We start from the raw sequence: 27987 nt of genomic DNA, 5'->3' as shown, positions 1-27987 counted from the left end.
ACCTCCCGCCGCGGACAACGCCCCCTTCACCGCGGCTCCCGACCGAGCTTCTCTCCAACCTCAGAGACCCGTGAGATTGTTTCCTTAGCGCCCCGGCCCGCGGGATCCCTCAGCCCATCCCGGGCCGGTAGGATCCTGGGATCCCCTCGATCCCGACTCTGAGGCTTTGCTCTCCACCCCCAACGTGAACCCCTCGGGTCCCCTCCTTATTTAGATTCTCCTCTTAGAGCCAGTGGACCCCGCATCCCTTCGGCCCCATTTCTCTCCGAGGGCCTTCGAAACCTGGGCTCTCCTGAGCCCGGTGAACCCCGACCTACTAGAGTTTCTTCTCCGATTCCTTGGAATCTCTCAATCGCTGGGTCCCCAAAGTCATCTTTCTCCTTTCTGGTCGTCTGTCATCCTTTGACTCCCGGGCCATCTGACCCACGCTACTGCTTTTCTCGAATTTCCCAGGGCCCTCCATCCTCGAGCTCCCTGCTGATTTCTGCCATCCCGGATAACCACCCCAGCTCACAGACCTCTTGGATCCAGTGACCCGGGACTGCCTGGACTCCTCCAGCCCAATCCTGGGTGGGCGCCGGGTGGCCGGTCCCGGGCCTCCCCTCATGGCAACCACCCCCACCCATCCTGTGGGGCTCCCTGGCTCCCCAGGGCCAGGGTCTCCTCCACCGTCTGGCAGCTTCGAGCTGCAGTCGCCGCCACCGCTGCCTCAGGTCCCTGTCCCAGGCCCTGGCGTCTCCTTCCACATCCAGATCGGGCTGACCCGGGAGTTCGTGTTGTTGCCCACCGCCTCGGAGTTGGCCCATGTGAAGCAGCTGGCTTGCTCCATCGTGGACCAGAAGGTAAGGGCACTGGTTTGGCATGTGCCCTTTTGGGGAGAGACCTGCAGGAAGTAGGTGCTGGCAGAGGAGGCCTGGTGCTTGGCAGAGGAGGAGCAGGAGGAAGGGGAGGAGGAACGGAGAGCCACTAAACCTTGGGCATTGAGGGGTAGGGCTGGGACAGTCGCCCCCTCATTGTCCCCTCAGGCAACTGCTCTCTGAGGGATGCCTGGGAAGACATGAGGTGCCCCAAAGGCCTCCCCAAAATGCATGTCCCTGCATGTTTTTGTTGTCTGCAGCTGGCAGGGAGGAGCCTGCCAGGCACAGAAGACAGGGGGAAAGGGCAGGTGGGGGCAGCAGCTGTGCGGGGGACCCCCCTGTCCAGGCCTAGCCCCAACCTCCCACTGAGTAGAAACTAAAGCTGGGTTGGCTGTGGCAGTTAGGTGAGGGTGGGTGTCCCTGCCAGCTGCCAATGGCAGGTGAGGTCTCAGAGCCCGTCTCTGTCCTCCTCCAGGGCTGAGATGTGTGCGGAAGAGAATGCACCTCTTCAGTGCCCCCAGCAGTGGCTCTGGGGCCCTTTCTCATAATCTCTATCCCCCACTCCCAAGGTCCAAGGCTGGCCTGTTCAGATGGGCCTTTCCCAAGCTTAGCTCTGGGTCCTGGCAAGATGGAGCCAGGTGGGATGGAAAGTGGAAGACCTGTATCCTGGAGTGTGAACAGTCTGAACAGTGGGCTTCTCTGCTGTGGGAATTGTAGACCTGCAGAATCTTGGCATCTGAGGCTACTAAAGGGTTGTTGGTTTGGTCACTGCACTCCGGGGTGAAACGTTCAAACAGTGGGAACCCAGGTTGTGGGGATGCCAAAACATTGGAATGTTGGTTCTTGGGTTGTTGGGATCCCCAGTGCTGAGATAGTTGGAATGCGGATCACTGGGTGGTGAAAAGCCTGGAATGCTATGACATTCAAATATTAGAATTCCGACGTGTCAGAGCCCTAACCTGTAAACTATGAGACCACTGCTACTCTGGCATGTTAGCATCGCCAAATATCCAACTTCCAGAGTCTTCTGAGACTTCTGGAAATGAATTCTTCTGCCTTCAGAGAAACATCCAGGGCTGGGGCCAGTGCCCCGATTTTACAGATCAGGAAACTGAAGTGTAGAGAAATGCATAGGCATAGGTGGTTCCTGTCCCAGCAGGCTAGACCAGAAAGGCCCGTCTTTGTCCCTCTCCTAAGCCCCTCAAACTGGCCATGCCGACTCAGCTCCCAACTCACCCCAGATCCTAGCTCAGTGATCTCCTTGGGGTAACACGCTAGGGGGAGGGCAGACAGTCCCCTGGGTGAAATTCCTTCTGAGAGCCTGAGCCACCGGCCTGCCCCCTCGCACCTCACCGTTTTATTTTCTGCGTGCTGTCCAGGTGCAGCGAAGGCTTGGGGCCCCTCATCTTCCTTCCCTCTGTCCCACCTGGGCAGTTTCACTTTCTGTTTTGTCATGTTTCATTTCCTGCCACCACTACCACCCCTCCCAAGCTAGGGAATGGGACACCTGGGGCCTTTGGGCGGTGAGCACCCTCGCCATCTCCAGCTTTCTTGAACCACAGCCTTCCCAGCCCCCTGCCCCTCCCCTTTGGAGACACCCCCATCCTAAATCTTCCAGGGGGCCCCTCCCTGAAGCTAGGCCTGGAGCCAGGTAACTGAGACAATAGATCCAGGAAGGAAGCTGAGTTTGTGGGAGGGGGGGTGATAGGGAAAGGGGGTGCTCACTCAGTCACCCCACCCCACGATCTCCAGAAACCAGGGATCCATGCTCCTCTTCCTCCCACCCCCGCTGGCCATGCACCACAGCCACCACGCGAGGCCTGCACTCTGTCCCTGCACACCTGGGGCCCTGGCCCCCGGAGGCTCAGAGGAGGCAGGCAGGAAGCTAGGGGCTGCGGGGTCTGTTTCCGGGGGAAACAGCCAGCGGCGGCTGGCCAAGGAGGGTTCCAGACCGCTGGCTGCCGAAGCAGCTCTGAGCATTTCAGTCACCACCTCCTTCCCTTGCCCTGCCCCGCCCCACAGTTCCCCGAGTGTGGCTTCTACGGTCTTTATGACAAGATCTTACTCTTCAAACATGACCCCACGTCAGCTAACCTGCTGCAGCTGGTGCGCTCGGCGGGAGACATCCAGGAGGGCGACCTGGTGGAGGTGGTGCTTTCTGGTAAGAGGTCGCTAGTTCCTAGGGAAGGAGCCTGGAGCGGGGGCGGGCACCACAAGGAGGAGCGGGTGGGGAGGGCAACCCTGGACTTGCTGCTTTAAGTTCTGGACCCCTGGTTCTGGGCGGTGGCTGCCAGTGAGCGTCACCCCTGAAGCTTTTCTGAACCATCTAGCAGGACTGGATACATACATCGCATTGCTTGCACAAGCCTGAGCAAAAACCCTCCACAGCAACAGGCAGAAGCTCACAGACTAATGCTGAAACAGGAGCTGGGTGTCAGACTCCATCATTCATTTATGAAGCACAGAAATGGCAGGCAGTGCTCGCTGGTGCTAGACACCTGCAGAGTGGGTGGCTTTAGGAAAGCAGGCATCTGTGGGGGCTGATGGGGGGCTTTCTGGGGACTGGTGTAAACTTTGCTGTGCAGGGGAAATTGTCTGTCCCCTCTCCAGCTTCTTCTCCATGCTCAGCTCCACTTTCTTGGGTGGGACAGAGAACCTGAAACCTCCCCTTTCCCTGGGGACCACCCTGTTATAGAATCTAGTCCGCTCACTAGCCGTTCCTGTTTTATAGATGGGCAAGGTCTCAGCACCTTGAGAAGTCTGTAGCTCTTCTTCCTTCAGGAGAAGGGGCGTGAGAGGAGTCCACCTTCTCCAAACACTGTCCTTCGCGCTTGCTGTGCACAGCCATGCCTGCCCACCCTGTATCCACCTGGTTTCCATGCCTGGAGCATCTCCCCTCAAGCCCCCTCCTCCATCTTCTCATTGCTAGCTCTTTATTGTTATTTGGATCTCAGCTTAAATCCCACTTCCTCCATTGTCTGAAATTTCCTTATTTGTGTGTTCATGTTTCTTGTCTGTCCCCCCCCCCAAAGAAGGTCAGCGCTCTTAAGAGTGCGCTGTAAATTTTTCTCATCCATAGCTTTATCCTGTGTACATAAACAGCTCTTGGCACGCAGGACACAGAGTTCCCTTTCCACTGCCTAGTACTAAGAAAAGTAACTTCTTATTAGACTTACATTTGTGGGGAAATAAAAAAGAAAAATGAAACTTGCAAAAATGAAACTCTCAAAATACTAGCTAATGCTTATTGAGCACTTTCTATGAGCCAGGAACTGTTTTAATAGTGCTACAGAAGTTAATTCATTTAACCCTTTAAAAACACTCTTGTATGTCTGAGGAGATACACGCTTTCTCCTAGACACCTGCACCGCCGTCCCCTACCTCCGTCTAAGGCTTTGCCTTAATGTCACCTCCTCCAGGACGCCTTCCCTGACCACCTGTTTCCAGTTGTACCTCTTCTACCTTCACTGCTGAATTTTTCTCATTAGTACACATTGATTTCTAGCTTAGCATATATTTCATTACCTAGCTTTTTCAGAAAGGCACTGCTGAAAGCGTGAACTCTAAAGCCACACTGTGTGAGTGTGAGTTCAAATCTAAGTTCTGCCATTTGCTGGCTGTGTGACTGGGAAAGTTGCTTAACTTCGCCTCATCTAGAAAATGGGGACATAGGGCCCTCCCTGGTGGCCCAAGGGGTGACAACACAGCATTGGGAAGCTGTCTACAGTGACTGTAACACAAGTTCCATCCTGGCTGGGGAGCTGACCCAGGCAGCACAGCAGACCTCTCCTGTCTCCCGCCGCTCCCCTCAGCAGTGTACTTTAGTCGTCTGCCTGTTCTGCTCCCCACTATCTCTGGCGAATCCTGTCTCTTTCACACACACACTTTTGACCTGTCGCCAGTTCTTATATACATCCATAAATTAATCTTTTAAAAAGAAAGAAAGAAAATGGAGCTATAACAGAATGGGCCTCACAGAGATCTTGAAAGGCTAAATTCGCTAGTACTTTAAAGTCCATAGATTGGCGCCCAGCACAGAGTAACTGCTGGGTGATGCTAAATAAGAATGTTTATTTTTGTTATTTTGTTGGTGACCCTCACTGGGGGGTGGGGGGATGTTGGGTTTGTGAGCTCTGTTCTACATGGGGCCCTTAATGCCTAGATCATTGTTAGTAAACTGGTGGGGGGGCCCATTTTAAAGATGAGAAAACTGAGGTCCACAGGTGTTGGCTTTTTTCCCTCTCTTGATGCTCAGGCCTATCCCAGAACAGTTAGACCTGAGATGGGACCCAAGCTTCTATCTTTTTTCATGATTTTTCAATTTCAAATTGTGAGGTATGTATAACAAGCAGTTAAGCAGTTCCCATCTTAACGTCTTTAGTTTGACGGTTCCATCGTGTTAATTACTCTCCCATCCGACTGTTTCCATTCTGCAGAACTGAAACTTCTCCCTTTAAACGACTCCTTTTTCCCCATCCCCGATGCCCCATGGCATAGCTACACAGGTGTTTGGTCAGGTGGATCTGGGGTTTGAACGCAGGTAGAAGGTACTTTGCGAGAAAATGATCAAAGGAAAGTTCAAACCTCACAGCAGCGGAGGAGAGTGAAAAATCTGGGAAGGTGGTGCCAGGACACCTGTTGCAGGGCCCGCCCGACCCTCCTCCCTCCCCTACTGCCCGCAGCCTCAGCCACCTTTGAGGACTTCCAGATCCGCCCGCATGCCCTCACCGTGCACTCTTACCGAGCCCCGGCCTTCTGCGACCACTGCGGGGAGATGCTCTTCGGCCTTGTGCGCCAGGGCCTCAAGTGTGATGGTGAGCAGCCTCGAGTTGGAGGGGAAGGGGCGGGGCGGGGCTCAGGGAGCAGGGGTCAGGGGCGGGGCTAATGGGAGGAGCCTTGCGGTGAATGGGGCAGGGCCTGAGGTGGCCCCTCCCCCGAGTCCAGGAGGCGGGTCAAGGAGGAGGAGTACAGGGCAAGACCGTGGAGGGGAGGGGAGGGGGGCCTGGAATGTGGCGCCCCTCCCGGGAGATAGAGAGCCACCATAAGAGGTGGGCTGCCAGGAGAGAGGCTTCGTGAGGCTTTCGGAAAGAAGTTTCCAGAAGCTGGAGAAGTGTGCTTTAGTCCAGACAGCATGCCATCTTGCAGTCCCCAGAGATGTGTTGGAAATGGGGTTCAGGAGGGCCTGATTCAAGGATGTCAAAGAGAAAGAACAAAAGACACGAGGAGGGCAGACTTGCACCTGATAGGATACGACCGTGCTGGGTCCAACCGAAAACTCGCCAAATCCTCCCGCAGAGGTTAGGTCAGGTCACGTCGCCCCTTTGACATCTTGTCACTAAAAAACCTGGCCACTTAAAGACCTATGCTTTACTGGGCCCACTATTAATATTGCATGTTGTCTTACGTTGTCAGGGACTAGAGGAGGCAAAAAAACCAGAAGTATTTGGTATAGGCATATTTCTAACAAAAAGGAAGAGGTATTTTAACTGGTGCAGTTCTCGTTTCTGCCTCTGCCATCCGCCCGACCCATGTTCGTAGCTTATCTGGTCCACGGCTCCATCCCTAATCCCTTTCCCATCTTAACTCTTGGCCACATGCGGTGGCTCTGGGTCATTGGCAGTTCTGCCTGAATTGGAGTTTTGTAGTTTTCCGTCTGCCTAAGGATCTACCATAGTCCAGATCTGCAGAGACTGGGCTCAGCCCACCTGTGGTGGGTTGGGGTGGAGCTTTGGAGCCCTGGTGGCTGACAGGCCTCGTCTCTGACCGCCTGGCGCCCCCCTCAGGCTGCGGACTGAACTACCACAAGCGCTGTGCCTTCAGCATCCCCAACAACTGCAGCGGGGCTCGCAAGCGGCGCCTGTCGTCCACGTCTCTGGCCAGTGGCCATTCTGTACGCCTTGGCACCTCGGAGTCCCTCCCCTGCACGGCTGACGAGCTGGTGAGGAGCTGCAGCATGGGGAGGGTGGGGGGATGGAGTGTACTGAGACCCAGGCGGAGTCTGATACATTGCCTCCCCCTCACTGACTGCTAGAGCCGGAGCAGCACTGACCTCTTGCCTCGCCGGCCCCCGTCGTCCTCCTCCTCATCCTCTGTGTCATCCTACACCGGCCGTCCCATCGAGCTGGATAAGATGCTGCTCTCCAAGGTCAAGGTGCCACACACCTTCCTCATCCACAGCTACACACGACCCACTGTCTGCCAGGCTTGCAAAAAACTCCTCAAGGGTCTCTTCCGCCAGGGCCTGCAGTGCAAAGGTCAGAACCACCCCCAACTCCCACATGCATACTCAGAGACACAGGATCAGTCCTGGACTTGGGGGGCGGGGACACAAGAATCTCAGGATTCAGACCCTGAGGAGCACAGGGCCTCAGGAGGGGAATGTGTGAATCCTGGCCTTCTAGAACTTTTGCAGTTCTGGAATCCCAGCACCTCAGTCATTAGCACCTTGGAATCTTAGAACCTTAGAAATCTAGCAAGACACTTCACAGAGAATTCTGAAACTCTAGAACTTGAGGATTCTAGAATCAGAAAACCTTAGAAGCAGGATCCAAGAGTTCTGAATTGTAGGATTTAGCAAATGCAATCACAGAACTTCCGACTCATACACCTTCAAATTACCAAATCATAGATTCTTAGATTGGAACTCTAGAACAGCATTTGAAAATATGAGCAGCCTAGAAGCACCAGGTTCTCCTCTTAGAAGTCTAGAATCATAAAGTCTTGGAACATGGGGTTCGAGAGTCCTAGCACTGCTAAGATCCCAGAGCTCTGAGTGATCAAATTCAAGAATATCAGAATCTAGACCCACAAAAAATTGTGAAGCCATCCAATTCTAGAATTCATCAGAACAGTCAAAGTCTAGAATCTCAGCTATTTAGAACTAAAGAAGCCGTAAAAGAAAAAAACCAAAGGTAAAGAAATCCTGCCCTTGCACATTCTAGAATGTTAGATGGGACTCTAGAGTTTTAGCAGCCCAGGGTAAAGGATATTCAGACTCAAGACTTCTTAGTCACTTAATCTGTTGGCTCACTGCTGGGATGACATCAGAAGGGTCAACTTCCTGCCCCAAATACTAAGTGCAGACTCTTGAGCTTGGGAGTTAGCATGCAACCCTCACACGTGACCACTCTCGCCCTCCCACCTGTTTCCTGGTCCCCTGTCCCCTACCAGACTGCAAGTTTAACTGTCACAAACGCTGCGCCACCCGCGTCCCGAATGACTGTCTGGGGGAGGCACTCATCAACGGAGGTAAGAGGCTGGAGGCGGAGCAGGAAAGGGAGGGACTCAGGGGCGGCCCCTCTGATGCCCCGCCCCGTCCTCCAGATGTGCCCATGGAGGAGGCCACTGATTTCAGCGAGGCTGACAAGAGCGCCCTCATGGATGAATCTGACGACTCTGGTGTCATCCCCGGCTCCCACTCGGAAAATGCCTTCCACGCCGGCGAGGAAGAGGAAGGCGAGGGAGGCAAGGCCCAGAGGTACCCAGTACCCCTCTCCCCCAGGGAAGCCCCTCACTTCTTCCATGACACCACCTGACTCTTGTAAGTTTCCCAGGTTTCCCAGGTGAGACTTTTGAAACATCCAAACCTTACTTTTTTCTCAGTTTACATTTTGAAAAAAGTCTTCACCTGGAGGATGCCACTAGGATCAGTTTCTTGTGGGTCCTTCCAGAAAGTCTGTATTGCAAAGTGACAGGACAAAGACTAAGAACGTGGACTCTGGGGGGAGGCTGTTGAATGGCCTTAGGCAAGAGAGTCGCCTCTCTGGGCCTCAGTTTCTCATCAGTAAAATGGGAATAAAATTGCTGCCATACAGAGTTGTCATGGGATGAAATGAATGAATACAAATTAAGTACCTAAAGGTGTACCTGGCATGCTGTTTCTGTGTTGCTGTTTATCGTTAAGGTCCTTGTTTACATGTATGTGTCGCTTATGTAGTGCTCTTATCACAGAACATGAACTTTTTTTAAAAGAAAAGGAAAATATCCACTTCCTTTAACCATTTTGGAAAAGATCCCCAAGGAACTTCTGTGCTCTGGCATGAGAGCTCTGAGAGATAATAACTTGTACTTAATTATACATTTTTAAGTTTTATATGGAATTTGTATTTTCAGCTGCATGAGAATGTGACCGTAAGTGCTTCAGGGCAAAGACATTTGTCTTTCCGAGAGCCTGGGTAGTTCCTGTCTTCCGGCCTGCGTGGGGTGGCCTGTCAGCATAGGGCAGGGTGGTGCAGGGCTCACCAGCACCGGGCCTGGCCCCACCCAGCTCCACATGTCCGTGCCTCGGTTTGCTCCTGGGGTGGCGACAGCACCCCCTCATGGAGCACTGTGCCAGTCTCTTCAGATGACACGCGTAAAGTCTCCACCAGCTTCGAAAAGTGGGGAGAGAGAAAGACGGTCTCTTTGGGGGTGTGGAAGAGAATATTTGAATTTCCATTTCTCCTTGTTTCTAATCATATCCTTTAAGTGTTTTCCTTTTTGAATATTTTTAGAACTATGTGAACAGTATTATCACTATTACTCACTGTGAGTGCAGTAATAATACATGGATAAATAAGTGTGTTTATACAGAGAAACGTACAGGAATACACTGCACTATAGTGAATATATGATTTATTTTAAAAATCACAGGCCACAGAGCCCATAAATTTTGCTTTTGTTCTTGAACAAAATCCTTCCCATCAGCCTTGTTATTCCCGTTTCTAGGTTATAAATGAAGTTTGGAGGCTTCTGTTGATAATTAGTAAGGGAAGCAGCTAAAACTTCACTTCAGAGGACCAAGGCAGCATAAACAGGGGAAGGGAGGACACCCTTGCACTCCTTTCCTGTCTTAGGGGATCCTTAATGGGCACTTACTAGGAGCTAGATCCCAAGCACACAGCTGTGAACAAAACCAGAGAGCTGCCCTCACAGAACTGACAGCTGGGAGACAGCATCTGGCGATGAAAAACTAGGTAGTCAGGATGGATAGCAAATGGGGATATGCTGGGCCTCCCCGGTGGCCTAGGGGTTAAGTCTCAGCACTATCATCGCTACAGCCTGAGTTCGATCCCCAGCCAGGGAGTGACCCACAGGGCGCAGCAGATTCTCCTGTCTCCCCGCTGCTCCCCTCAGCAGTGTGCTTCAGTTGATTTGCCTGTTCTGCTCCCCACTCTGAGAAGAGGATTCTGGTGAATCCTCTCATCTCCCGCACCTGGCCTACACCCCAGCTCTTCTACATACAAGAAAAAGATTAAAGAGGGGGGGAACACGCATGTTAGGGTCATTACAGGAGGTCTGTGAAAAGGTGCCATGTGGTGCAATGGGGGAGAGTGAGGGAAGGGCCTGCCAAGCAGGAGGAACAGCAGGGCCAGAGGGCCTGAGGTAGGACCAACCATGTCCGAAACAGCAAGAAGTCATGTGGCTGGAGCAGAAAGGGCGAGAAGTGGGTGGGCGAGGCCTGAGTGTGGCTTTGCAGGTCACAGTGTCTCAAAGACTTTCATTGGTGTCTCCCAACCGGAGCTGTCTGCAACCCAGATGCCCTTTCTCCCAGGTCATTCCTGAGAGTGTTTAGGTTATCAGAGTGGGAAGTGTTTGGAATGGCAGCTAGGGAAACTGAATCTCCCTAGGTCATGCAAGTTGTGGTCTAGTGCAGAGTAAGGAGAGTGTGGGTTCTGAAGTTACTTGTTTTTCAAGCTCTCCTCTCCTCATTGTGTTATGAGGAGAGGGAAATGCTGCACAGAGAGGTTGAGTGACTGACCTTAGGTCACACAGTGGCTCGACAGTCATTAGGCTCAACACCAGTTAACACTTATGGGAGGCCCACTGTGTGCTAAACTCCAAAGATTTTCACTTCTTACAGCAGCCCCTCTGGGTGGAGAAACTGAGGCACTAAGGGTGATCTGCCAGGCAGTCTCTTCACGGGGCCTTCTCAAGAGTACGCCTCCTCATTGTGGAGAATCTAGAAACCAGGGGAGAAAACCTATGGCCAACTCCCCTGCTGCCCAGAGAATTTGTGGTTATGTCTGCGTATAACCTCTCTCTCCTTTCTCCCCCACCCCTCAGCTCCCTGGGGTATATCCCCCTGATGAGGGTGGTGCAGTCGGTGCGTCACACCACCCGGAAATCCAGCACCACATTGCGCGAGGGTTGGGTGGTCCATTACAGCAACAAGGACACGCTGGTGAGCGGAGCGCCTGGGCGGGGCTGGGCGGGGCTAGCGTTAGAGGCGGGGCTAGAGGCAGGGCGTGATTGCGTGGGCGGGGTCTGCTGGAGGCTGAGCTAGAATTGAGAGCAATAGATATGATGCTGAGACGACCCGGCAGGACTAAAGGCTAGGTCAGGGGCCGGACAAGTTAATGTTAGGAGCAAGGGTGAGAAGTGGGGGTCCTAGAGGGTAAATTCCGGTGGTGCCGGGCCAGGCTGGAAGCTTAATTAGAGCTGATAAATTGGTAAGGGGGCCCGGACATAGGAAGAGTCAGCTGGGTGAGGTTGGGATGAAGGGCAGGGCTTGTAGTGCTGGTGCCAAACCCTGGGCAAGCAAGGAGTAGGCTGGGCAGGGTTGGGAGCTCTAGAGGGACCAGGCTGGAGGCGAATCTGAAGTTAGGGAGACAGCTATGGGGTTGGACATAATGGGGTGGAACCAGAGCTAAAGAGGGCAGGGCAGCGTGTTTCAATAAATCCTCCTGCCCTGCTCCCCACTCTGTCTCTGGTGAATCCTCACACCCCCCACATCTCTGGCCTACACCCCAGTTCTTTTACGCAAAAATGAATAAATAAAAAGCATTTTTAAAAAAGGGCAGGGCAGGATTAATTTGAGAAGGAAACAAGTGGGGGGGCTGGAATTGGCTCTGGGCCAGGTGAGCATGAAGGGGCGTGGTGGGAAGAGTGGGCGTGGCCGGGGGCGGGGCTAGACTGGGCGGGCTTGACTGGAGCCCAGGCTGGATGGCCGCTTGGCTCACGCTCTCAAAAACTTCTGCCAACAGAGGAAGCGGCACTATTGGCGCCTGGACTGCAAGTGCATCACACTCTTCCAGAACAACACAACCAACAGATACTATAAGGTGGCCCTTCCCGTTCCCAGCAGCCCCCGGCCTTTCTGTCTTTGCCTACCACCTTCTCCTCTCTGACCCAGGTTAGGCAGATGTTGTCTCCAGATACTGACCCCCTCCCGGTGCTTTCCAGCTGGGGGACCTCACCTGTCTGGGCTCCAGTAAAGGGCCTCCTAGGAGAGTTGTTACCTCAGCTGTTGCTGGAACTCAGAGAACCCAGAAGCCCGCGGCGTAAGGCCCACTTGTCCAATGCCCAGTACTGATAAATCCCTCACCATTATTACTTTGCGATTCATCTGTGGATTCATCACCAGCCCCTCTCCCGTGGGGTGTGGCAGCAGGCCCCTCACTGGGTCCCTGCTCTGCCCTTGTCCCCAGGCGGGCAGAGGCGTGGCTTCAAGAATCCTCCACTAGCTCCCTCTGCCTTTAGAATAAAACCCTGAAGCTTCGCTTTTTCTTTCCACTTCTGTGGCTGGTTCCTTCTGTCTAAAATGGTCCCCAAGACCACCGGGTCTTTGGCTCCTGGTTTTACTGGCTCTACAAGTCTGGCTTTGTTTTATGCTTTCATTCTTTGTGCCCTCCCTCCCTCCTTTTTCTTTTCTCAGCATTCTTCAGCATTTTCTCTGTTCCTACCCTTCACCCCTCTGCCTCTGTCCCACTCAAGCCTTTCCCACTCAGCCTTCTTCCTGGTCTCCTGTGAGTCCCAGCCTCTGCCATCCACCCTCCACACACAGACAGGGAGAGCTGTCCTCCCTTACTCAGAACCTTTCTGTAACTCCCCAGGGCTCTGGAGCACAGCCCAGCCTCCTCCCTGTGGCCCATGAGGCTATGAGCTCCCTGCCCTACTCCCATTTCCTGCATTTAGTTATCAGATGTAGCAGGCCTACTGTGTGCCAAGCTCCATCTGTGGCCTTTTCTACCTCAGAGCCTTTGCACTTGCTCTTTCCTCAATTTCTTTGCCACTGACTTCTTACCTTTTGGTAATGTCCTGACCCTTCTAACAAACCAGGCTCTTTCCCACTGACACTATTCTGTGTGCCCTTCTGAATGAGGAGGGAATCCCACGATCTGCCTGGTATCCTCACCTGCATGGCTCCCTGTCCTTTCAGGAGATTCCACTGTCAGAAATCCTTGCTGTGGAAACTGCCCAGAACTTCAGCCTTGTGCCACCAGGCACCAACCCACATTGCTTCGAGATCGTCACTGCCAATGCCACCTACTTTGTGGGCGAGACACCTGGCGGGGCCCCAGGGGGGCCAAGTGGGCAGGGGGCTGAGGCCGCCCGGGGCTGGGAGACAGCCATCCGCCAGGCCCTGATGCCCGTCATCCTGCAAGATGCACCCAGCGCTCCAGGCCACACACCCCACAGTAAGTCGCCCATCCCTGGTCCCTGAGTGGATGGGCCCCAGAGGGCTTGCACAGGGTAGGAAAGAGTCGGGGGAAGGCAGAGGATAGCATAGACTCAGCAGGCCTGGTCCAGATCTCTGTTAAGCTTGGATTTGCTGTGTGGCCTTGAATCTTGTCCCGCTTGTGATGGCTTCTCCAAGTTATGTTTAGGTTTTTTATTCACTGTTTGCTGAGTGCCTCCTCTTGCCCAGCCCTCCTGTTGCCTAGGCACAGCTGTGGCCAGGGCAGCCCAGGCTCTGCCCTCACGGGGCTCATGCCTGTCTCGACAGTAACCAGAGGACTTGGGGAGCCCAAAGGAGGTGGGTATCCAGGAGGGCTTCTGGTGGAAGCAACATCTGAACAGAGACCTGGAAGCTCAAGGTGGCGTGAGAGGGGGAAGCATTTCAGGCAAAGGCTAAAGGTGTTCAGAGCCCCAGAGTCCCGCCTCCTGGAGCTCATAGTCCAGAGTGAGTGACAGACATTGACCAGCTTGTCCTATATGACTAGCAGGTGTCATATAGAACATCTGCTGGAGTAGTCTGCCGTGGCCCCAGGAGTGACATTTGAGCTGAGACAGAGGGATGAGAGGACTGACCTGCGGCCAGACTGAGGGAAAGAGCATTCCTGGCAGAGGGACTAGCCCCTGCAAAGACCCAGAGGTGGGGAAGAACTGGTGCTGGAAGCCCAGAAAAGACGTCAGTGTGTCAGGAATACAGAGCAGGGTTTGGGTGGAAACCAGGAAGTAGGTGAAGGCCCAGACTCTGCCTGTTAGGCCACGTGAGCATCCTAGTTTTGTCCTGAGGGCACTGGGGAGCCATGGCAGCATTTTGAGAGAGGGTGGGGCAGGGTCAGCCTTGTGCTTCAGCCTGATGTCTCTCTGGGGGAGATCAGAACAGGGGATCAGGATACCAGGGAGAACACCGAAGAGCAGACTGGAGGAGAGAAGGGGAGGGAGAGGCGGGGAGATATCCAGATGGCTTAGGAAATGTCTTTCTCCGGCTGGGCTGGCAGGAAGGCAAGTTCAAGGGAAAACACTGGAGGCAGCTCGGACAGTTTTGCCCTCTGTAAAACGGGCTCAGCACCTCTTGGTGCTGAGGTCACTGGGTGAGGGGCTCAGAAGAGTCCTTCATAGCCTGACTTCTTGAAGCCCCTCAACTCATCTCAGCTCCTCCTCCATCGGCCCCCTTAGAAGTGCCTTTTATTACTCCCATTCTCCAGACGAGGAGACTGAGGCTTATGGCGGACAAATCGCTCGTGGCCTGAAGTTGCGTGATGGAGCTACCCAGTTGACCCGGGAAGTCCGGCCCCAGAGCTACCTCTGGTGTTAGGTGTGACAACGGTGCTGACCCGGGGGTCCCTCACCTCTCTCTTCCCTCTCCCTAGGACAAGCTTCTCTGAGTATCTCCGTATCTAACAGCCAAATCCAAGAGAATGTGGTGAGACCCCCGGTGTACCCCAAGACTGTCCTCCCCCTCCCAGCAGGGTCTTAGCTGCCTTGACCCCTGAGCTTTCCCTGTTCGCACCCTGCAGGACATTGCCACGGTCTACCAGATCTTCCCAGATGAGGTGCTGGGCTCGGGACAGTTTGGAGTGGTCTATGGCGGTAAGGACGCTTCAGGGCTGACCCAGAGGCACCCTGGGGGTTTCCGGGCGCCAGGCTACCTCCTCGGCTTGGCCCACACTCACTTCCCATGCAGGCTTAGAACCTAGATCTGGGAGAAGAATCCTGGAAACCTAGGTGGCTGCGGGCTCTCCTTGTCTCCCTGAGAAAAGCCCATGGCAAAATGGACTTTTTAAATAAGGGAAGGTAAATCTACGCTCTGATTGGCCACAGAGCAGAGCCTAGTTTCCGACCGGTTAGCAGTCTGGTCTCCTGTGTTAGAGGCCTCTCCTTGCAGCCTTGTCTTTTATTTCTTGGAAGATTTATTTATTTATGCATACCACATACTGTGGTACAGGCCAGAGATGTGGGGTGTGAGAGGATTCACCAGAGACACAGTGGGGAGCAGAATAGGCAGATCAAGTGGTATCCACCGCTGAGGGGAGCAGTGGGGAGACAGGAAAGGTCTGCTGTGCCCTGTGGGTCACTCCCTGGCCAGGGCTTGAACTGCTGCTGGAACTGCTGCTGAAACAGCTTGCAGAGGGCTTCACAGCATGCGCTTTAACCTGATGCACCAGGGAGGGGCCTGGAGCCCTGTGTTTTACCTTTATTCACTCCGCCTCTATGCTCAGAGTGCACCCCACTCTCACCCCAGCTACTCACCTCTCTCCTGGGATCCACTAGAGCCGGCCACCTTGGTGGCCTTCTATCCACCTTTGTCCAGCTCTGGTGCTCCATTCACCCTCCCCTCCCTCCCCCGTGCCCCAGGAAAGCACCGAAAGACTGGCCGGGACGTGGCGGTGAAGGTCATCGACAAACTGCGTTTCCCCACCAAGCAGGAGAGCCAGCTCCGGAATGAAGTGGCCATTCTGCAGGTGACACCCCAGAATCTGTGGCTAGCCCCGCCCCCTGCCCCTCGTCCCCCCAGGAAGGCCTTCCTTCTCCACATTGCCCACTCGGGCCAACTTTTCAGTCTTCCTGGAGGAGGAAATATGTTGAGAAGGAGCAGAGAAGGCATGAGACTGAGGGGTCCTGGGTAGGAGAGAGTAAGTTTGGCCAGGCCACGGCTGGGGCAGGCAGAGGAAGGCGGGATTTAAAAGCTACAGATGTGCCAAGCTGCTTCCATTTCTCCCCACCCCCTCCCCCCAGCCCTGGTCTTCCCACCCTCACCCTCTGGCCCTCTGGCCCTGTGGGGGCCACCCAAAGAGGCAGCTGCCGCCTGGCCTGCTGGGGGGCGCCCTCCTTGTTGCTCGTCCTTCCCGCGCCTAGCCCTCCGGGGGCCCACATTTATGGGTCACCTGGGCCCTGACCCCCCCACCCCATTCCAGAGTCTGCGGCACCCCGGGATTGTGAACCTGGAGTGCATGTTCGAGACGCCCGAGAAGGTGTTTGTGGTGATGGAGAAGCTGCACGGGGACATGCTGGAGATGATTCTCTCGAGCGAGAAGGGCCGGCTGCCCGAGCGCCTCACCAAGTTCCTCATCACCCAGGTGCGCTCACCTGCCGCCTCCTGCCCCAGCAGGCGTCCTCGAGAGGGGCCCCTGTGCCAGGCTGGGCAGGTGCGGGGTGGGGGCCTGGTAGTGGGTAGCAGGTGCATGCACGGTGGCGTGATAATACCAGGGACAGACTCAGGTCAGGGTTACGCAGCGTTGTTGGGTTACTTCAAAAAAGGAAAAACAATAGTGTGATGATAATAATTTGAAAAATCATAACAATGATCAAGAAACATAGAGGCATAACAAGATAAAAGTAATTGAATGAATAGAAAGCTGACAAGCTGGTACAGTAATAGGTCCTAGTCATGGAAAAATAACGTCTGTCTTGTATTTTAGGCGATATCAGTCGGCTCTCTGGGTCTGCCTTTGCTCGTAGAAAAAGGGGGTCAGACAACTGAGATGGAAAAAGGCACAAAATGATGTAAAAATAAACTATTACATTAGTTTTTAAAAAAAGAAATCGATCAAAAGAAAAAGAAAAAGGGGGTCAGGGCCTTTTGTGGGAGCCCGTTCATTCATTGGTTCGTTTATCCACTCACTTGTTCAACAAACACTCCCCGAGCCCTGCTCAGTGCCCGGCTCGGTGCTGAGCAGTGAGACACGGCGTGACAGAGAGCCCGAGCCCTGGCCGGGGCAGGAGACACTAGGGTACCCGTGATGAATGCTGCGGTCACTGACCTGTCCGAGCACTGACTGTGTGCCACGCACCGTTCCAGCTCACTTAACCCTGGCGGCAGCCTCTGGTAGAGCTCTTACCCTCCCACTTCCCAGCTGAAAAGACTGAGGCCCCCAGACAGGAAGTGCCTTGCTCCTGAGATTAGCACGCTCCCTAACCAGTAGTGCTGCTCAAGGCTGTTTCATTTCTGCATGTAGTTAGCAGAGCTGCCTCTTTCTCTGAATTGTATCCCATGAGATACAATTAGCACCAAATTCCCCAGTCTTGCTCAGCCTGGAGGATGTTTGCACTTTCTAATCTTAGGAACAATATTCTGTGAATGAGTATTTGTCTACAAACATCCTTGGGGGGTTTGGTGGGAGCGTTCCCAAGGAACACATTTCAAATAGTGACTCCCTAGTCCAGAGATGTCACCCAGTTATTCTTTAAAATCCCTTTCAGTTTTTGCTCTCACCATCAGAGTTTAAGGATGCTTTTTTTAAAAAAAAGATTTATTTATGCACACAAGAACTGGGGTACAGGCCAGAGGTGCAGGGGGTGAGAGGACTCTCCAGAGACAGAGTGGGGAGCAGAACAGGCGGATCTACTGAAATGCACTGCTGAGGGGAGCATTGGGGAGACAGGAGGGGTCTGCTGCGCCGTGTGGGTCACTCCCTGGCCGGGGACTGATCTCGTGCTGCAGTGGCTGTGGAGCGCTTCATAGTGCTGCACTTTAACCTGTTTTGCCACCAGGGAGGGCCCTAAGGATGCCTTTTTTTCTCACTCTTTACTAACACTGGCTAAAATTATCACCAATCTTGCAGGTGGAAAGATCCTTCATGTGTCTTTATTTGGCAGATTATTGGGGAAGGCGAGCACATTATCCTGTGTTTATTGGTCTGTGTTTTATGTATCCCTTACCCATTTTTGATTTGATTATTATCGAATTGTTAAAAAGCTTTTTGGATCTGAGACACACTGGATCCTTCTTACCTGTGTCCGGTTCTTTTATCCTGGAATCTGTTTTCCACTTCACTTCACTGGTGACTTTCATTTGCCACAGAAAACGTACCCTTCACGTGTTAAATAAACCCTCTTGTGACGCCGGCCTGACGGACCCCAGAAGGCCGGCCCATCTGGCTGAGCCTCTCCCTGTGTGGGACGGGCCCTCTGTTGGCCACAGGCCCCCTTGCACTATGCTTCCTTCATCCAGGCGCAACACTCTTGCTGTCCCAAGCTGTGCACCTTTGTCAGGGGCTGGTTTGCAGGGTTGGGGACAGAGCCCCCCAAGGCAGGCTCATGAAAATCTCAGACGGGGAGAGGGAGCCAACGACCTGCCTGCGGCATGGGGGTGTGTCTCTTTCTGTTGTTCATCTCTTCCTCTCTCGTGTGTGTGCTTCCCTCCTTTTCTCTTTCTCTCTCTCTCTGCAGATTTCTGCTCTCTGGCTCTTGCCTGTCCCACCCCACATCCTGCACTAAGCTCTTTCACCCCATGAACCACTCTTTGAGGTAGGTATGACCAGAATCCCATTTTCCATAATGTGAAGAAACAGGGGTGGAGGGAGGTACCTGGTCTCCTTCAAGGTCACACTGCCAGGTGTAGCCGTCTGGGCAGGACGCAGACGTGGGTCAGTCTAGCTGCCGATTTGCCTTTGTTCGCCTCGTAACACAGGGTGGGAGACGAGGCGGTGAGCGAACAGGAAACCTGGAGAAAATGGACATGTGCAGAATCTTGGTCTCCCTGTCTGTAGAATGAGAAAGCTGTCTTCAAATGGCATTTTCCTTTGTACACTGGTTTATTTTTTAATCAGTTATTTGTCATTATTTTACACTGTTGTTTATTTCTTTTACCACAATATAAGATTTTTCCCCTGAGATGTGGTCACCTGAGTTTTCCCAGCATCAAAGCACCCTTAGTCCTCCATGGCATTTTCTTACTCAAAAGCCATCCAGTGAAAACAGTAGGAAATACAAACTCTTCCTTCCCATATAGAATATGCAACAGATACAGTAGAAGTTTTACTTAAAACTCACACCAATGTATGTATATAAGAAGAAGAAATGGGGGGAAACAGGAAACAAACAAAAAACCATAGGGGAAAAAAAGCAAATAGCTGGCCTTTGCTCTATAACCTGTCACAAGCAGGTTAAATATATCGGCTCACTTAATGCACCTGACAGTGACCTGTGAGGGTGGGTCGTGCTTTTATGACTCCATTCCACAGATGAGAAATCTGAGCTCTAGAGGTAAAATGTTTTCTCCAAGGTCACAAGGTAGTGAGTTAATAGTCAGGTTTTCCATGTAGGGAAGTCCCCCTTCTCCCCTTAAGGAAAGAGCAGCTCCTGAAATAATGTTGTTTTGTTCAATTCTCTTTTGTTATAACAATGATGACACCAAAAAAATCCTAGTTGTCATTGAATGAAACAACCTCATTCAAGGGCCTGCTTTTGTTGTATGTTGTTTCCCTTCAAGTCTCAGGTTCCCAAAACCTACAATAGCAGCATTTAGTAGGAACTTGATGTGTGTGTGGGTGTGTATATGTATATGTATGTGTGTGTATGTGTAAGCACACATATTAATTGTCACATCGGTATTGTTTGTATTGCTTCATATAATGGTTTTTAAAAAAGACTTATTTCACTTATTTCTGCACACAAGAACTGGGGTCTAGGCAGAGGTGCAGTGAGGTAAGAGGATTCACCAGAGATAGAGTGGGGAACAGAATAGCAGATCTACAGAAACACACTGCTGAGGGGAGCAGCGGGCAGCTCAGCCATTCTAGAATCATGTATTCCGCCCCTGTCTCAAGCATAAATGTTTCTCTAGTTCTAAGGTTTGGAGGTTCTTGGTACTCCAGTGCCTCCTTGCCTCCAGAGTCATCTTTAGGGGTGCAGATGGCGATTTGGATGGAGTTTGCAGGGCTGGGTAGACACCTTTTTTTTTTTTTTAAGATTAAAAAAATTATTTATACATACAAGAACTGGGGTACAGACCAGTGGTGCAGGGGCAGTGAGAGGACTCACCATAGACAGTGGAGAGCAGAACAAGTAGATGTGTTGGGGGGATCAGTTGGAGACAGGGAGAGGTCTGTTGCGCCCTGTGGGTCAGCTCCCTGGCCGGGGATCGAACTCACACTGCAGTGGCTGCAGGCAGCTTCATAGTGCTGCACATTCACCTGTTGCACCACCAAGGAGGGCCCCACCTTTCTGTCTTTTTTACTGCCTCCATCTCATCCATTCAGATTCTGGTGGCTTTGAGACACCTTCACTTCAAGAACATTGTCCACTGTGACTTGAAACCAGAAAACGTATTGCTGGCTTCAGCCGACCCGTTTCCTCAGGTGAGTTGTGACCCTTCCTGGTTTGGGGAAAGCCCAGCCAACATTGGTGCGAGACTGGATTAATCAAGATATATGAGTGCACAGAGCGCCAAAGGACAAAGGCTTAAATGAGACAGAGGCATCTCACTCACATAGAGTCCAGCGTGAACAGAAAATGCAGCTCCATAGTGTTGGATTTTATGGTCTGTGTTCCATGTTCCAGGAAAAGAAATAGGACAGGAGGAGGGAGAGAAATGGGGGTACAGGAAATGGATATCTCTTGCTTTCCTTAAGACAGTTCTTCACGCACCTATCACTTCTAGCGCCCCATTTACCAGCACCTGAGCAATGGGTGTGGCCAATGGGCGTGGCTTGCGCCCACGGCCACAAGGGAGGCTGGGAAGTATAGTCTTTATTTTGGTGGCCGCTTGGCCCATTAAATTCAGGATTTTTATTAAAGGGAAGAGAATCCCAGAAAAAATGCAGGAGGGGGAACTGTTACTTTCTTCCTTGGGTCTGTTAGGAAAACTGCTGTGGTGGACCTCCGCCAGGACTACAAGGGCCCTTTCAGAAGCAGAGGCAGACGGGTAGGGGTGAGGAGGATGATTCCAGCTGCGTGTCTTGAGGTCCTACTATGGTTAAGAGCCTTTAGCTGCAGCATGTCGCTTAGCTCACTGCCCCCCACATATTCGGGAAGCTTCACTTCATTAGCTATGTTTTAGAATCATTAGCTCATTATATTTTGAAAGCTAGAGGTTCATTTCGTCAACTAAAAATTATTGAGTGCCTGCCATGTGCTCACCCTTTTGGGGGGTCTTTGTGTCCAAGGAACACCCCTCTGTGGCAGCAGTTTCCAGTCAGGGGGCATTTTGGCCTCCTGACAATGTTGGACATATTTTTCATAGTCATAATTATTTGGGGAAAAGGGGTGCTGCTGACATTTGGGGATGCTGCTAAGTGCCCCACAGTGCCCAGGGCAGCCTTATGACAGAAGATCTCTTGCCCTGAACGTCTCTGGTGCTGTGCTTGGGAAACCTGTGCTGTCCACTAGACATGTAATATGAGCCCTGTCTATAATTTGTACATCTTCCAGTAGCCACATTAAAGAAGGTAAAAAGAAGCAGGTAAACTTATGTTAAAGGCATACTTTACCCCAGTTGAGTTCAGTAGTGTCATTTCAATATGTAAGCAACATAAAAATGAAATTAAAAATTAAAGACCTCATACCAGGTCTTCAAATCTGGTGTATATTTTACACTTACTTGTATCTTTGTTCAGATGTTATTTTTATCAGAAATACTTGATTTTGTATTTAAAGTTCGCAAGAGTAACAGCTGGGAAAGTAGATTGACCCAGGTTATTCCGTATTTTAAAGGTTTCCCAACACTGGATTGAGTGAGGACTAGTTTTAAAATACAAGTAAAATTAAACAAAATTTAAAAATCACTCCCTAGCTATATTTTTCAGTTGTACTGGCCACATGTCAAGTAATGAGTAGCTACACATGGCCAGTGGCCATTCATACCCCACAGGGAAGAACCTACAGGAAAGAACAGATGCCAGGCAAGGTGTCACCAGAAATGGCACTGAATCTATAATAGGTTCTAGAAAGTGGTTGCGTGAGCTCCTGTAACCAGAAGTTGCATAGTCCAGTTGGGAGATCAGAGGAAACCTCTCTGAAGGAAGAATAGGAGTTAAGTTTGTGCAGACACAAACATTCCATGCAGACAGGACACCCTATCCAAAGGCCCTGTGGTGGGAAGACCAGCTTTGTAGGTATATGAGTGTACTATACAGCTCACCCACAATGCATTGCTTTTTGTGTATCCACAGAGTTGTGCAGCCATCACAATCAATTTTAGATTATTTTCACCATCCCCTAAAGACACCCCAAACCCTCTAGTGATCCTTCTCCTATCCCACAATCCCACCCACACCCAACACTAATCTACTTTCTGTCTATGTATTCGCCATTCTGGACATTTCATATAATGGAAAATACCAGATCTTTCCCTGGGTTGACATCTTAAGGGTTCATCTTTGTTGTAGCATGTATGGGCACTTCATGTCTTTTTATGCCAAATAAACTTTTCTTGTGAAATCTGTGGATTTTAGAAAAGGCAATGTTCTGTCAGGCCTATAGGAAAGGAAAAGATTCTTAGGAAAAGGTTGGTTGTTACATTAAGATTTGAGATTCAGGTTGGGGGTTGCCAGGGTGGTAGGGTGTTTCAAAAGCAACAGGGGTTGCCTTCCAGGAACCAGAGAAGGGTTTTGAGCAGGAAAGTGAACTAGAGGAACAGAGCCGATGCTGCTGTGAGCTGGTAGGCAGTCCACGGACCTTGACCCTGGCCTTGCTGGCTGCAAAGCTGTCCATGAGTCTAGATGTGTACATGTATAGTTCTTTCATCTATGAGTAACCATTCTGAATAGTCATGGGCGTGTGAAAGGGCTTAGCTACAGAACATGTTCATTACAGCATTGTTAATAATATGTGTGTGTAAAGGAACAACCTAAACTGTGGATTCAATAAATATATTATAGTTTGGAACAATCATTCACTAGAATATTATGCAGTCTTCAAAAGGGATTGTTTTAAAAGGCAATTAATTACATGTCTCTATGTTATTATGTGGTTCTAAAGGTATCATATTATGTACTATGTATGTTTCTAGCTATATTTGTGTGACCACTGGCCACATAGATCTAGATATATCTGCATATATTCAAGTATTAACTTACTTCTAGGCTTATGATAACTCATCCTGTTTATGTTGTTTGTATCTCTTCTGCATTTTTTGCAGTGATTGTTTTATGTGCAATTTTATGTGCAGTTTCAAAAGACAGAATATGTATTTGGGCAAATGCCTTAAAGCTGAAAGCACCCTTTTGGCCACCATGGATTTAGAGTAAGAAAAACAAAAATCCGAAGCGGATTACCGAGACTTAAGATAGTCACACAATTCATCAATCAAACCAGGACACGCTTGAGGTTGGAAAGGGAAGCTATTCATTCATGGCTTGCATAATCTGGGGCTCCCTAGGCCAACTCAGTCTTGGTCATCTACTTGGAGTGACAGGTCTGTGTAATTTTGTTCTGGAAATGATCTGATGATGGATTGATAGGCAGTAAACCAGACATGTGGAGAATGCTCCTTTTTTTTTTTTTAAGATCTATGTATTTAGGCCCTGCCTGGTGGTGCAATGGGTTGGGACGCAGCACTGCAAGCTAGCCACAGCCGCTTTAGTGCAAGTTCAATCCCTGACCCCCGAGGTGACCCACATGGCACAGCAGGTCTCAGCAGCGGGCGAGACAGGAGAGGTCTGCTGTGCCATATGGGTGACCTCCCTGGCCAGGAATCGAACTCATGGCTGTGGGTAGCTTCATAGTGCTGCGCTTTATTAACCAGTTGTGCCACCAAGGAGGGCCCAGAGAATGCTCTTTTACAGTACCACTGAGTGTAGTTCCCAAACATGCGTGCTAGATTGTCGAAGAATCTTAGAAAATCCATTTTCTCACCTAATTAGATTTAAAAAGAAAGAGGTAGGGACTGTTAGCATCTCCACTGTGCAAAAGAAGAAACTGAGGCACAAGGAGATTGAGATCTGTGGGCCCTGACACAGGGAGAAACTGAGGCACAGGAGGCTCCAGCGCTCTGGGTCACTCAGCTAGTGAGTGAGGGGCCCGTACCCCAAAAGGCGTTGAGTTTTCTCTGGAATAAGGCGGTGGGGTAGTGCTGCGACCTCCCCAGACGCCCCAGCCCTCGCCCTCCACAGGTGAAGCTCTGCGACTTCGGCTTCGCGCGCATCATCGGCGAGAAGTCCTTCCGGCGCTCGGTGGTGGGCACACCAGCCTACCTGGCGCCCGAGGTGCTGCTCAACCAGGGCTACAACCGCTCGCTGGACATGTGGTCCGTGGGCGTAATCATGTACGTCAGCCTCAGCGGCACGTTCCCCTTCAACGAGGACGAAGACATCAACGACCAGATCCAGAACGCAGCCTTCATGTACCCCACCTGCCCCTGGAGCCGCATCTCTGCCGGAGGTGTGCTGGGACCTACCCCTGCCCTGGGGGGCGGGCTGGGGGCGCGGGCCAGGCGGGGCCACGGGCGGGGGCCTTTAGGCTGCCTGGCTTCGGGCACCTGAGGGGCTCCCTGGACTCCCGGGCGATACTAGATGAGGTGGGTTGAAGAAAAAGTGTCTCCAAAGCGTTCAGACAGGCCTTGGTTGGCACCTTGCGGGCTGGGTGGGAATTCGACTTTCTAGGACAGGACCTGGAAAGAGAAAGCCAAAGGTCTGGGGTACGGAGTAGAAGGGGCAGGTCCTCCCAGAACCTGGCTGGCCCTGGAGTTTGGGGGCTATGAACCCTGAAAGGATTAGCAGTGTAAAAGAGGTTAAGCCTGGGGGCAGCGTTAAGGAAGAAGGGCTTGACTGGGGTGCCAGCTGCAGGAAAAGGTGTTGACCCTGGCCTCAGGAAAGCGCTAAGGAAGAGAAAGTGGGGGTGACCCGAGCCCCGGTGTGAGGTCGGGGATCCTCAGGGTGGTCTTCTGGGACCTGCTCAGAAGTTCCTTAGTGAAAGTACATCGCATGTGCCTGAATAAATCCCGTGAACTGGCGTGAGAGAACCTGTGGGTATGGATGGGTGCCCGTGAGCTCACACAGCAAGGCTTTGCCCTTCAGGTTGCTGATTGGGGAGTCTCAGGCAAGTGCTGTCTTGTTTCGAATGCCTGACACGCTCTAATCCTCCTTTTTACAAAGAACCTGTCTCAGTCTGTGGGCCTTCCCTAAGAAACTGGTTCACGACCATCCAAGAGAAGGGCTTTATTTTTGTGGACATCGCAAGTGAGCCCCATTGGCCAGGGTGGATGTAAAGTTTCCATTTAAAACAAATTAATTTTTACCTTAAAAAATGAAATGCAAATGCACTGGACTATGTGATGGCACACGGGTGATTTGGGACGGGTGATGGGAAGCCCACAGGGATTACAACTGAGATGGAAAAATGCACAAAATGATGTAAAAATAAATATGTATATTTTTTAAATGAAATGAGGGTCCTCCTTCGTGGTGCAATGGATTAGGATGCAGCACTGCCAGCTGGCTGCTACCACTTTAGTGCCAATTCGATCCCCAGCCACGGAGGTGACCCACGTGGCATGGCAGACCTCTCCTGACCTGCCCGCTGCTCCCCTCAGCAGTGTAGTTTGTCAGTCTGCCTGTTCTGCTCCCCACTCTGTCTCTGATGAAGCCTCTCACCACCCCTTCACCTCTGGCCTGCATCCCAGCTCTGTATGCATCAATCAATAAATAAATCATTTTTTAAAATCTAAAATCTGAACCAAAAAAATGAAATGAGTAAAGGTAGATTGTTTTAAGATACCATTTTACTGATGTTCACACAGGTTAAATACTGGCCTGATTCAAAATGTTTTGTTTTGTTTTTTAAGATTTTATATTTTTATGCATACAGAACTGGGGTACAGGCCAGAGGTGCAGGGCTGGTGAGAGGACACCAGAGACAGAGCGGGGAGGAACACATGCAGATTGAGAAGTACTCTGCTGAGGGGAGCAGCGTGTGGGTCAGGAGAGGTCTGCCATACCATTTGGGTCACCTCCCTGGCCAGGCCGGCCCGGAGGTCAAACTCATGCTGAAGCGGCTGCAGCTAGCTTCATAGTGCTGTGCTTTAACCTACTGTGCCACCAGGCAGGGCCCTGCAATCTGTTTTTCAACTTGCATTGTCTACTGCACAGATTGTCTTGGACAAATTGGCTTAAAAATATTAAGTGAAGAATATAGATGGACATGTGTATGATAAAACTTAGGACAGGAACACAGGAATGAGGAAAACAGGTAGAGACTGGCGAAGAGATGGAGCAGTGTTTGTGCTGTGGTGTGATAGTGGTGAAACGAATTTGAAATTTAATGACCAATGAGCGAGTGAGTGGTGCAGGTGAGGCTTCCCCGCCCCGTACCCCCTCAAGGGTCAGTGCAGAAGGAAGGCCTGGATGGCCGGCAGGTAGACTGGGGTGACCTGTGGAAGAAGGGTGGCACCTCACTTCATCCTGCAGGGATTGAACTGTCTCTTCCCCCCTCAAACCCCCCCCCCCCCCGCAGCCATCGACCTCATCAACAACCTGCTGCAGGTGAAAATGCGCAAGCGCTACAGCGTGGACAAGTCTCTCAGCCACCCCTGGTTACAGGTGATGCGGGGAGTGGAGAAGATGCCTCAGCTGGGGTGGGGGAAAGAGTGGAGCTAGGTTTTTATTGGTCGGCCAGGTAGTGAAGGCTGTGAGCACTTTTCCCGTGGCTGGGGAACGTGACCGAGCGACCATTGGCTGGGCTGCCGAGGGGGTGGAGCTACATCCCCATTGGCTGCGCTGGCGGGAGGGGTGTGGCCTCACCTGGCTCTCCGGGGCGGTGCACCTCACGGGCGGCTCAGCGGCTATTGGCTGCCCTCGGTGCAACCTGACGGGAACGGTTCTTCCCGGGGCCCAGGAGTACCAGACGTGGCTGGACCTGCGAGAGCTGGAGGGCAAGATGGGCGAGCGGTACATCACTCACGAGAGCGACGACGCGCGCTGGGAGCAGTTCGTGGCGGAGCACCCACTGCCCAGCCCCGGGCTCCTGGCGGACGGGGAGTTGGGTGGGGCTCTGCGGCCGCAGGACCACGAGATGCAGGGGCTGGCTGAGCGCATCAGCATCCTCTGAGCCAGTGACCCCGCCCCGGCTGCTCCTGGACGCCGCCCTCCGCCTGCCCTTGGGGAGCAACCCCGCACACACCACCCAGGCGCTGAATTGTACAGAACTGTTCTAGGGAAGCGTCTCCTCGCGAAAATTGGACATTGCCCAAAGGGGGGATTATTTACAAACGTAACTCTCCAACCATTAAAACGGACTTCTCTGTGGCCTCGTACTCTGGCCACGATGCCTTCTCTTATCATTGACTAACCTGTTGTTCACAAGAGGGAGCTCACCTGAAAGGTGGGGAGTGGAGGGGAGCCGAGAATGGGTGAAGGAGTGAAGGGAGGGGAGTTTTGAGAGGAGTTTTGGAGTGAAAATATTTATGGAGGGAGAACTGCGGGGAAGAAGGTGTGGGAGGAAAGAGTCAAGGAGTTGGAAATGGAGGAGAGATGGATGGAGGGGTGGAGACGTTAGAGAAAAGCAAGAAATCTCATGGCCTATGTGATTAATTTGCTTGGTGTCATTAGCACTGTGACAACTACTAATGACAGTGCAGTTAGCACAAGTCTCACCCATAGTAGAAAGCTGATATGCAATATTCAGTGTGTTACCTTGACCCAAAGACTTCTCTCCACACTGATGGGCTCATCCACTAGTTCATCATTTGTCACACTGCTGTGGTGCTGGGGACACAGTGGTGTCCAGGCTTTATCTTCTTTTTTCATCATCCAGTCAGGAGAGAGACGGGGCTCTGGACAGCCATGACCCAGGATGCGCAGGCTGAGGTCAAGCCTGGGAGTCTGCCCCTGAGCAGACCTTAAGCTGCTCCTGGGCCGCTCTCCACCTTTGACCCCTACCCTCCAGCTCCCCATTATCACCCAGACTTTTGACCCTGCAGCTGAGGTTGTGTAATGGGTTCATGCACTGAAGAAGTTGTTGCATCTGGTCATGCTAAGACACACAC

At 51.9% G+C, this 27987-nt stretch overlaps 1 protein-coding gene across 3 annotated transcripts; it reads left to right on the top strand.

Moving 5' to 3' along the window:
* The first annotated feature begins 36 nt into the window (after positions 1–36).
* On the top strand, positions 37–27253 carry PRKD2 (protein kinase D2). 3 transcript variants are annotated; one of them, XM_012733815.1, is made up of 19 exons: positions 37–127; positions 454–842; positions 2880–3018; positions 5540–5671; positions 6641–6795; positions 6889–7111; positions 8028–8105; positions 8181–8334; positions 10902–11019; positions 11822–11899; positions 12997–13255; positions 14657–14709; positions 14804–14876; positions 15642–15748; positions 16202–16363; positions 20267–20365; positions 24119–24386; positions 26457–26542; positions 26838–27253. In XM_012733815.1, exons 2-19 carry the CDS (start codon positions 606–608, stop codon positions 27048–27050), a joined length of 2634 nt encoding a protein of 877 aa, XP_012589269.1. In that variant the 5' UTR covers positions 37–127; positions 454–605; the 3' UTR covers positions 27051–27253. The 3 variants fall into 3 exon arrangements, with proteins under 3 accessions (XP_012589269.1, XP_012589270.1, XP_004694281.1); XM_012733816.1 differs by having other exon boundaries at positions 125–184; XM_004694224.2 differs by lacking the exon at positions 37–127 and having other exon boundaries at positions 278–842.
* Positions 27254–27987: the final 734 nt, after the last annotated feature.

Source organism: Condylura cristata, unplaced genomic scaffold, assembly GCF_000260355.1.
Source record: "Condylura cristata isolate star-nosed mole 26May11 unplaced genomic scaffold, ConCri1.0 scaffold00041, whole genome shotgun sequence".
Taxonomy (NCBI): Eukaryota; Metazoa; Chordata; class Mammalia; order Eulipotyphla; family Talpidae; genus Condylura; species Condylura cristata.
The sequence above is the reverse complement of the archived record's forward strand: the minus strand, read 5'-3'. Positions and strand labels throughout refer to the sequence as shown.

Coding starts and splice junctions, on each gene's coding strand:
- PRKD2 (XM_012733815.1), top strand. CDS start 606: ATGGCAACCACCCCCACCCATCCTGTGGGGCTCCCTGGCTCCCCAGGG. Junction 14,710..14,803: donor GCCAAATCCAAGAGAATGTG/GTGAGACCCCCG, acceptor CGCACCCTGCAG/GACATTGCCACGGTCTACCA. Junction 20,366..24,118: donor CAGCCGACCCGTTTCCTCAG/GTGAGTTGTGAC, acceptor CGCCCTCCACAG/GTGAAGCTCTGCGACTTCGG.